The sequence below is a fragment of the Gavia stellata genome, chromosome 2, assembly GCF_030936135.1.
Source record: "Gavia stellata isolate bGavSte3 chromosome 2, bGavSte3.hap2, whole genome shotgun sequence".
NCBI classification, from domain to species: Eukaryota; Metazoa; Chordata; class Aves; order Gaviiformes; family Gaviidae; genus Gavia; species Gavia stellata.
The window spans coordinates 105,207,773-105,219,250 of NC_082595.1; the positions used below are offsets into that span (position 1 = coordinate 105,207,773).

Here is an 11,478-nt window from a genome sequence, read left to right on the forward strand (position 1 = left end):
TTCTCACTGTTTTTTGGCACAAAATAACAGAAGACAAGAGTTTTGTGTCTAGGCAGAGCTGTTAAGAAACTACGCTGTCTTTTGCATTGCCCGTTGGAAATAAAGCTGGTGTTCCCTACTGTACTTCTAAAAAATTAATGCTTTGGAGTTTTTAATTCATTGTTTGTTGCTTTTACCTGTAAGTCACTTCCTGCTCTAATAAAAGGCAAAAGCTGCTGCCAGAAAGGAGGTCTGGAATTTTAGCTCCTTTTTCCCTTTCCCCAGTCTGATATGCCAAAAATTAAACAACTTTAATTTGTGTATTCATACACATGAGCCTTCTGGGCTAGGCAGCTTGCAAGGATAAATATTTAAAATATCCAGACATGTGAAGATTCCTCTCTAGAGCGATTGGCATTGTGATAAAAAGATCCTTTTACAGAACCTTTTTTCTTGGCATGCAGAGGTAGAATTCTGCTTGCTTAGATGATACTTATAACTCAGTTACACACTGCTCCTGTACTGCATGATTTACTTTATGATTACAAGTAGTATTAGTTGAAAAATGCCATTTTCATCCTTCTGACCAACATCCTTTAAACACAAGTAGAACATTTAATATTGCATAATTACTGGGATGTGCATGTACTACACTTTTGAAATATTTTGTAGAGAATTTGTCTACCATATAGAATACTTCAGCAGTCATTTTCAGGGAAGCTGTTGCATGATTTCTGACCCATTTGGCACAGAGATTTTGTGGAACCATCTTAGCGGAACTTCATTTCCACTTCTTGGTCCCAACCTCCCACCCTTTCTACTCCTTTTTGATTCTTCATTTCCCACAGTATAAGACAGATCTTTTCCAATGATTAAAACCAAAATGTTGGAGAGCGAGGGATGACTGTTGGGTATTTTAAGGCTCTGCAAGTAATGGACATCAAGAAGAGAGACAAGAAGCCATATAGTTCAAGTCAGTAGAGTGGAATATAACTGTAACAATGAGATTACATTTGAATTTAGGTCAATTGTAAGACTGTCATTAGTAGCAATACTTCAGTGCATTGGTACTATGTTGCCTGTACTTGTTGCTGCTACCAGGTGAGTATTACAGTATATGAAACAGTAGTGTTGACTGAAAGTGACTATTTATCTTACAGGTTGTTCCTAAGAATAAACATGTAGTATGGGATATGTACTCTAAGTATATCTTAGTAAGTGTATCTTGTGCTTCAGCTTTCTTCCTGTACGATGGAGTAGAGCTTAATTCACTTTTTTTTTTTGTCAGGTTCAGATAATGAGGCAAAAGGCATTAGCACAAAGTATGACGGTTTGCAATATGTTTGAACTTTAATGACTGTGTCATGTATAGCTTTAACTGCTGTGGCTTACATTAGGAAAAGGAAATTTTAAGATACTGCCTTCTGTGGAAAAACCTCTCATGGCTAGCTTTTGTTTTTAGTATATAATAGTGAATAAAAAAAAAAATCACTGAAGGGATGAGGAGAAACAGGAATCTGCAAGTTCATCTTCCTTTCAGACTATAATGTACTAGACAAAAAGACATCTGAGCTCTACAGCTGAAGAAGACAGTGGCAGTAAGCACGGTACAGATAAGGTTTTTTTGTCAATTGTAGGTGTCAGCAGCTGTGAGCATTCCTTTCTGGCAGAAGTTTCTGCAGCGATTTGGCAAGAAGTGTGCAGCATGTGGGATTTCGGTAAGCAAATCCTTTGAGAAAAAAATCTGCTTGTGCTCACTTCATTTGACAACTGGAGCCACTTCAGGAGCTCTTTCAAGTGCTTATAACCTCAAGCTACACGAAACTTGCTCAGTTTCAGAGTTTGTTTTAAATCATTATACCAAATTTCAGACAGATTCCAAGTTTCCAAGAGAAACTTAAGAAATGGATTGATGCTGAAGGGAGGTCCCAGCTTCTTCAAGAATCTGCACAGCCTCCGCATTTCACTGCTTTCAGAACTGAACCCCAATGAGGTTTTATAAATTCAGATCTGTGTTGCCTCAGGTTGACAAGTCTTCTGTTGTACAAGGCTTGTTTTGTCTTTGTATACAGTGCTGAGTTGACCCATCTGTAATTCAGTCACAGAGGAGGAAACAGAAGTCTGTTACACATCCTCCTCTAGAAACATAAAAGGCAGGGGTGCCCACATCCCTCTGAACAGAGATGGACAGTTATTAGCAAAGTAAATAAATAGGTGACCTACCTGAGAAAAGAAGCCTAGTTTAACTTTGACACAGCTCTGCAAAGCCAGCTCAGCAAGCCTGCCCTCATCTCTGATGGATTATTTTAAGTCCTTCACTTAGTGCAGACAGCAACAATTTTCTGTCATCATCCTCAGCAAGTCATTGTATAGGCCTGTTCCTCCCCATTTTTCCCCTGTTTACCTTCAATTAGTTATGAAAGAGGAAAGAAAGAAATTGTCTGCCTTGTGCACAGCAAAGCATGAGGACTTGGAAAATCAAGCCTGAGGCTACATGTCAAAATCTGAACAAAGCTGAAAAGTTTAGGTCTGGTGACAATTCTCGAATATAATTGAATAGTTATAATTTTTGAAATCAAAATCTGTGTGTTGGAATGACTTCCAAAGAATCAGAAGTAACTTTAAAACCCAAGTTCCAAATATGCTGAATCGTTAATGTGTTTTGAAGCAGGCATCTGGAATCCAAGTCCCATCCTCATTTCTTTTTAGCACTTAAGCAAAGACAATTGCCAAAAGCAGTATTGGACCATTGACTGGACCAGGGAATGCAGATTTCCTCCTTGGGAAATCTCCTCCTCTGTCTATTTGGCAATGAAAAATGCTTTCTTCAACCAACTTGGCTCTATAAATTTAGTTTAACATGACTGGAAAGCCTGTCAGCACCTCTGTAAACATGTTCTAACTTAATTTTACAGTTGAGTTGCTTGACTGTATTATGGTCTAAGTGGGGGCTGGATTGAAAAAAAGCCACCTCTGTTTCACCTTGTAGACATTTCTCAAGGGACTCAGTGTGTGCTCAGTGACGGATTTTGTGTCTGGCAGTGCATCACAGGGGCTTCCTATACTACCACCTTGTGTGATCTGTCCAACTAATCTGTCCTCTCTCACTGTGAAATAAAATCACATGATTTAAGGCTCCTATGTTTGTCACTGGGAATGTTCTTTTGGAAGGGAAGGAGACAGGAGGAAAAAAAGGTTTTTTTTCTCCAAAACCTTACTCAGCTTTCAGGGTGAAGATGTAATTTGAAATTCAGTTTCCTGAAAAAAATTTCACACTACTCCAGACTAATCTTTCCTGTTAAAGTGGTTCTGTGTTGAAGAGACCCCTGAAAGAGTATAGAAGGCAGCTTCCTTCCGCTGATGTTGCTCCCTTTTTACTCATTCCCCCACAAGAGATGACCAACAGTCTAAGTGCTGAGTAAGTATCTAAACTTCTAGAAGCTTAGAGCCCAGACTCCCTGGAAGTACAGGGTCATTCCCAAGCAGGATCCTTGATCTAGCCCACAGGCTAGAAATTACTCTCTTCTGTTTATTTGCTTCTGCTCCCACATGCTATGTTCATTTAGATTGTCTGCTCTGCCCTCACAGGGCAAACATTGAACTCACAATCAATAAGTCTCTCAGCTGGTGACTGGAGGTGAAGTTGTCATGAGAAATTTTAAGAAGCATGGCAACTTGTTGGTTCATGGTTTTGTCAAGGTGTCTAAAAATGGAAGATCTGTCTCTCACAACTCTAGCTTCCATCCTAGCCAATAATAGCTTTTGGCTGTGGGTTTTGGAGGATTTAGTAAAAAATGAAAAGAAAAATCCAAAAATGCCCCCAATCTTTTCACCTCCTCACACATATGCAATTGTTTGTTTGCTATCTATCAGCACTGTGCAGCATGGAGGTATGCCCTTGGGTGAATCCTGGCTATGCAGCCCCTTTTCCACTCCCATCCCCATTTCCACTCACATCCTAGCTGCACCTTTTCCTGATTTGCTCTTCATAATGTGCTGCTGCACAGGCCAGCACGACCTTTAGCATCCCAGTAGGGTCGCCTTCCATAGTACTGTCAGGGAATGGATGGAAGACACGTGATAACTGTAGGATATCGTTTATGACTTGGAGGGCAGCAGCCCTGTGACTAGGGAGCAGGGTGCCAATAATGGAGTTTTTGCTTTACAAGTAGAAAAGAAGGAGATGCATTAGCTGTTTACTGCAGCAGGAACACTGCCCCCATGATTGCACTACCATTGCATCAGTGAGACTTCAGGGCATTGTAGCCTCAGTCCTGCGGGTCGTGCTTCTCTTTCAGTAGAAAATTACAGTTACAATGATTATTATTATCGATCTAGAATTTTAAGTGCTTTGGTTTCTGAGTGGGTGCCCCATGTGGAGCATAAGGCAGCCATAAAATTGCTTATAGGCAACATAAAATCTGGTATTGCTGGAGTGCTCTCTTGTGGTGAAATAATGATTTTGCCACAACATGGAGCTAATGTAAGGATTATCTGTCTGTGCTGGGAACTTGCAGTCAGGAAAGGTTATTTTCTGCCTCCTTAGGTTAGGAGCAAATGCTTCAGATAGGAAATGCATTTAAAACATAAACATAATGGATTAGACTCCAGGAGTCCCAGAATCACTTATCATACAGAACTGTAAATAGCAGTGCTTAGGGGAATCACTCTCTGTGAAAGCTCTTCTCATACCCTCAGCTCCCAAGCTGCAAGTATAGAGGATTGAAACACTTAATGTTAAACTAATCCCCCATCATTAAAAAGCCCTGTACATAAGCCCCTGGTTCTGTATTCTACATGTGCTGTGGCCATGGTTCACAGGCGTGGGAGATGGAGCATGTGATGGGTACGGGACAGCTGGGCTGTATGCATTCAATCAGCATTTAAAATAGTGGATTTTCAATCCTGTAAGCCTATTGCCTCAAGTTGAAGTTGAGGAAATCTGGTGGTTTTAAGTACTGCCAGAAAGCAAATCCTGAGCATCCCAAATGACTTTGGTTTTGAGGGTAGCCTTAGTGACTTGTGCAATGTCATGAGTGTATCTGGCTGTGTGGACTGGCAGTAAACCACACTGCCTTCCCGGTTTTAGTTACTGCCAAATACCTAGATTGCTTTAAAGCAGTCACTGGAAATGAAGGTGTAAGCAAACTCTTCTTCATTCAAGACTCAAGATGATCTGTGAAATGGGATATTTACAGTTTAAAATTACCATTGAACCCCTATTCTTCCCCTTGAAATGCAGTGTGATGATGTTTCAAGGCTTTGTCTCTAATAGCAAATTAAATAGTTCCACTCATCTAGAACAGAAACTGGTGTTCTGTCATCTCTGTTACTAAATTGGCAGAAAAATCTTAGCCCAAGCTGGTTAGCAATCTCCCAAGAAGTATCTGGGCATAGTTTGGGAACTAGCCCACTTAAGGGCTCTTCAAAAAAAGTATTTATATTTATACGTATTTCTTTTGGACACTATGAATGCTTAGTAGTATGAATGTGGCCAGGGTCTGCCAGTTGGCCTCATGACTGATAAATAGGCTCTTGGGACTGTTTAATTTACTACTGCCGTTATAGCCCTAATACTGCTAACAGAGAAGGCACTAACATTGCTTGTCCTACTTTTCTCTGATTTCACTGGATAGGTAAATACAGATTGGCTCAGGGCTCTTTGGAAATGCCATTTCTCCAAAATACTTAAGCATTAGGCATTGCTATGTGTGAACAGTTCTGTAACACAGTCTTGCATTTTGAAGGGAACAATGTATATACCATTGAGCAGTGCATACTGTAAGTTATACGTACTGTTTTCCTTCTTCCTCAGTGGATGATTCCTTTTGCAGTCATGCTAGTGACCATTCCAAACCTCATCCTGGCTTACTTTGTGGCCTTCGTCTCTGGTCTGAGCATTGCAGCATCTCTTCTGTTGCCATGGTAGGAGAATTTTACATTTGAGGTGGGGAAGGGGTAAACGTCTACATTACATATATGTACTACTGCATGGAATTTGCCTCCAAAAGAGGCAGAATTTGGCAAGAGTCACTTCTTCCAAGAATCTTTTTCTGCTTTGGTTGCCCTGTTGTTAACAGATTATGCCTACTGTAACTACTCTTTTTACATAAGAGTATGTAGATGAATCAATAGTCTAAGTAGCTATAGAACTTGTGATAACAGTAAATCAGTTGCTTAGGTTTGGTTTCTAACAGAGCTATAGGAATGATGAAGTTGGATAAATCAGTTAATGCTGAGCAATTAAGAACATAGCAGAGGAAACATAAGACAAGCTATGTCTCTCTGCTTGAGCAGTCCTCTGTTATAGATCAAATGCCACAAGGATATGGTTAAAATAAACTGATAATTCAAGGTCCTTTGCGCTTAAGAACTGAAAATATGTGGGGAAAAAACTACTCAAGGATGAGCAGGATGGGAGATTTCTTCTCCAGAGGGAATAATTATTATTCAGGTCAAATTGACCAGAAAGCAAGACTGTTACTGAGAGAGCTGTTTTGCATTGCTCGTTTGTACAATGCCCTGAAAACTCCAAGAGAACAAGGAAACGTGGTTTGAAGTAAGCTATCAGACTATATAAGCTTTTCTGCACAGAGAGTGAGAAGCCCTTTTTTCCAACAGAAAATCATGAAATATATTGGAAATAACATGTCAATTCACAATTGACATTTGAGCAGCTTCCATTCTGATTCCCCATTACCAAATTCAGTCTCTTTGAAGTAGAGAGAGAATAGGCCTTATTGATTTCTGAAAATTTTTTTAGCTTGTCAAAAGAGTTATTTTGGACTAAAACTAGTCAAAGATTCAGAGTCCCCTGAAATCTTAAGAAACGTGGGTTTTGTTGTTCTTTTTTTAATATCAAAACTTTTGACTGGAATGACAGTCAGTCTAAAGAATTCTGGCACCTCCCAGCAAGGGTTTGATAGTCTTTCAGCTGGTTTTCTGCTTTGTAATATGTGGCCATGCGTTTCTTACATGGATTTTTGCCTTCCTGTCCAGCAGTAGGACTTTTTGAACTCAATTCTTTCATGTGCGTAACTACATCAGTCAGATCTTAAAAAGGGAGGAGGGGTGTACTCTTTTAGTAAGTTTGGACTTTGAGAAGAGATTTTGGCTCCAGTTTTATCTTTATCTTGCTCATCTCTAGGTCAATGCTGCCTGATGTTGTTGATAACTTTCGCCTGCAGAATCCTCATGGAAAAGGACATGAAACCATTTTCTATTCTTCTTACGTTTTCTTTACCAAGATGTCAGCAGGAATTGGCTTAGGAATTTCTGCAGCAGGCCTGGAGTAAGTAACACTATGTTTCGATTTAGTGGATCTACTCTGAAAGCGTTCTGAGGTTGCTCTGCCTTTACCCTGTGGAGTTAATTGCCTTTTTGCCCTGAGCCTGAAAGTGCCAGCAGCTCCAGACAGCTGACCACTAAAGATGGGATTGTTATCACATAAGCCAGACCACTGAGCATTAAGTTGCCTGCCCTAACATGTTTCAGTTCAGAAAGATCTGACTTCCCTTTAGATTTTCCTTTTTTGAAATTGCTCATGTAAATTCTAGTGGCGTATATGAATAAAGAACTAAACATGAAAGCTCAGCAGATGAAGGTCTCCCACAAGTGATACAGCTGCTTTGTGCATTCCATGTTGCGTCTGGGTTGGACTCTGTACACGAGCTTGTAAGTCTTTACATGGATTGGAATGATTTCAGGAATGCCTAGTGGCCTGTTCAGCATAAAAGGATCACCGATTCCCATGGTTTTAGGGAACTGGACACTGATCAGGGTCAGGAACAGAGTCTTTCTCACAGCTCTGCCCATCACCTAGACCGTCTCAGTTTGGAATCACGGAATCACAGAATCACTAAGGTTGGAAAAGACCTGTAAAATCATCAAGTCCAACCATCAACTAACACCACCATGCCCATTAAACCATGTCCCACAGTGCCTCGTCCACACGTTCCTTGAACACCTCCAGTGATGGTGACTCCACCACTTCCCTGGGCAGCTTATTCCAGTGTCTCACCACTCTCTCAGTAAAGAAATTTTTCCTAATATCCAGCCTAAACCTCCCGTGGCACAACTTGAGGCCATTTCCTCTTGTCCTGTCGCTTGTCACTTGGGAGAAGAGACCAACACCCACCTCACCACAACCCCCTTTCAGGGAGTTGTAGAGAGCGATGAGGTCTCCCCTCAGCCTCCTCTTCTCCAGACTGAACAACCCCAGTTCCCTCAGCCGCTCCGCATCAGACTTGTGCTCCAGACCCCTCACCAGCTTCATTGCCCTTCTCTGGACACGCTCCAGCACCTCAATATCGTTCTTGTAGTGAGGGGCCCAAAACTGAACACAGGATTTGAGGTGCGGCCTCACCAGCGCCGAGTACAGGGGCACGATCCCCTCCCTGCTCCCGCTGGCCACACTCTTTCTGATCCAGGCCAGGATGCCGTTGGCCTTCTTGGCCACCTGGGCACACCGCTGGCTCATCTTCAGCCGGCTGTCGACCAACACCCCCAGGTCCTTTTCTGCGGGGGAGCTTTCCAGCCACTCGTCCCCAAGCCTGTAGCGTTGCATGGGGTTGTTGTGACCCAAGTGCAGGACCTGGCACTTGGCCTTGTTGAACCTCATACAATTGTCCTCGACCCATCAATCCAGCCTGTCCAGATCCCTCTGCAGAGCCTTCCTACCCTCAAGCAGATCAACACTCCCGCTCAACTTGGTGTCATCTGCAGACATGCTGAGGGTGCACTTAATCCCCTCATCCAGGTCATTGATAAAGATATTAAACAAGACCGATCCCAAAACTGAGCCCTGGGGGACTCTGCTTGTGACCAGCCACCAACTCCATTCACCATGACTCTCTGGGCTCAGCCATCAAGATGCTTTGTGTTCTCCTTCCACTTTTGCCTTGTCTGTTTTGACTAGACAGTCAGGCTGAGAAAGTGGTCAGCCATCTCCTGACCTGCTTTTGTGCATGACCTAGCAGAAAGGACCTTTGCCTGTAGCTGCTACAGCACACAAGCATGCAATAAACACTTAGAAAGGAACTTGTCTGAAATACTCTCTAGCCCTTGGCTCCAAGTTAGGTTTTGGTAACCAGAATATTTTGCTTCAGGGCCTTCAGCTGAAATTGCTAAATGACAAGCAGTGCTTGACTGAACATTTTGGGCTTAGGAATTTTAGATGCTTACTGCGAACACCCTCAAACAAATTGCTGTTCACAAATTAGCCCGTTTTCAGTTGCATTCCAGTTAGCTCCCAGCAATTTGCCAAAGCAGATGTTTGTGGGAGAACACAGAAGACAGAGTGATGCCAAATGAGCTGTAGCTTTCATAGGTGCATGTTCAGAGAAAAATAAACTCATTCCGTAAACTGGGAATGGGAATTTGAGTATATCAGCAGTTGTGGGACTGTATGGAAGCCCTGAGTCAATGAACGGTAAGTGTGTACCTAACTCTAAGCACTTGAGTAAATTTGTCTATCTTGAAAAGAGTGCTTAAGTGTGTGTTTAAATTTAAGTTAATTATTGCTGTTGAAATTGGTCAGATTACTTGCATACTTTTAAAGCAGAGCCTAAATACATTGCTGGATATTAATAGGAGACACATAATAGATCAATTTCCTTACATGGGATTCCATGCTCTTCTTCGTAGTTAAATGTTATATAATAATAATGAGAAAATACAGAGGTAATGCAGTTATCTGAAATCGAGCACAAAAATAAGCTTTAAAAAACAAGATTTGAAACATGTAGTGGGGGGAAGGAAAAAAGAGAGGTGTAGGAATAATGGGACAAAAGTCTTGAAGAGTGTTGGGGGTAAGAAGGGAGCTTTCAGAGGAACAACTGCCTTTTAGCTTTGGACATACACCACTATTACTTCAATTTGTTTAGGTTTACTGGATACAAGCCAGGGATATGCAGACAATCCGACGATGTGATCCTCACACTTAAAATCCTCATTGGAGCAGTCCCTGCTATCCTCATCCTTGTAGGTTTATTTATTCTTCTTTTCTACCCAATCACTGAAGAAAGTCGGAAAGAAACAAAGCTTGCGCTTAAAGTGTTAAGGTAGGTTTGAACTGGCAGCAAACAGTGGTAACATCACCGCAGCAGCTCTTAATAATACTGGGCAAAAAATTATTAACTACCAACATACACCTCTATATTCCTTACAACAAAACAAAACAACAATCTATTAATTGAATTATTAACTGAATGGTACCATTACATGCTCCAGTATCTTATTTTTGTAGTGTAGTACTACCTGCTTAGAGGACCATTTATCAGATGTATCGGCTGCTATATTTTACTTTTTCTCCGGGGTGGCACACAAAACACTATTGTGGTACAGTGTTTCAAGCCAGAAATGAAGAATATTCTACGTAGATTAGATTTCTGGAGAAAATGTGAATAGTTACAATTTACTTGTATATAGAAGAAAATGGGATTCTTGACTGCATTCTTGGTGTATATGGCGTATAAGAAACATCCAAACCATTTAGAGGCGTAGGCAGGAAAGATCGTGGGAGAAAAAGAAAGGACAGCTTTGACCTGTTCTTTCCCTTTCTACCCTATCACTCTCCCTTCCTCCCCTTTCCTCCCTCTCCAAAGAAAATCTTGGCTAGCTCAAAATCATCCACCTCTGTCAAATGAAGCTTTGATATACTGAGGACTTACATAAGAACAGTCTATCCTAGCAGACTGGTGGATTAAATATCAAAATACGTTGTTACTTTGTCTTGGTTTTATTATCCCAAGTTACTGGAATTGGAAACTCATTTCCATGCTAAGGGATCAATACCAGGGCCTAAGCATGGGTATGTGGGACCAATTCATTGCCCTAAGATATCTAAGATACATGCATGGGGTTGGCAGATATGCCACAGGCCTCTTGTGCACCAGCTGCTTTCTTGAGTGGCAGCTGCAGACTGGAGGGGACAGGCTAAACAATCTAAAATGGACTGGTCCCTCTGTTTAGGTACTTTAGTCACTGTCCATAACAACCACACCTTGCTGGTCATTCTCAGTTGTTTGAGATTGCCAAACTGTAGCTTGATTAGTTAGCAATAAAATCCAGAAGTCTGTTCACATATCATTTGTTCTGCTTTTAACAGAAGGAGCCATCAAAGCACAGAGAACCTGGATGACCACAAAGAGGACACCTCGGTCTGAAAGCTCTGAATACAATGACTTTCCAAATACAGTCTCACATCCCACGCACAAACTCTGTGAGAGTCTTCAGGGTCATTTCTCTGCTCACATTTTATCAAAAAAGATAAAGGGTGATTCTGACACAGTCACTAATGAAATCAAGAGAGGACACCACTGTGCAAAAGATATCTCTAACTCCATGCACTGTGATAAAAAAGACATCACAAATGTTCAGGAATATAAGCTATTGGAGGCTTGGGGTTTTTTTGTTTGCTTTTCAATGATTAACGGAAAGCTGTGGTCTCATTGCGACAGGAGTTTCTACGGACTTGTAGGTCAAGGGAAAAAACTGTAA

General features: G+C 41.4%; 1 protein-coding gene across 1 annotated transcript in view; it reads left to right on the forward strand.

The window, feature by feature from the left end:
- Nucleotides 1–11,144, forward strand: part of MFSD2B (MFSD2 lysolipid transporter B, sphingolipid) — a 38,095-nt gene extending 26,951 nt beyond the window's left edge. The window contains exons 10-14 of the mRNA XM_059835584.1: nt 1,617–1,697; nt 5,795–5,904; nt 7,127–7,270; nt 9,864–10,040; nt 11,087–11,144. Of these exons, the coding sequence (XP_059691567.1) occupies nt 1,617–1,697; nt 5,795–5,904; nt 7,127–7,270; nt 9,864–10,040; nt 11,087–11,144 (570 nt within the window). The remainder of the gene's footprint in view (nt 1–1,616; nt 1,698–5,794; nt 5,905–7,126; nt 7,271–9,863; nt 10,041–11,086) is intronic.
- Nucleotides 11,145–11,478: the final 334 nt, after the last annotated feature.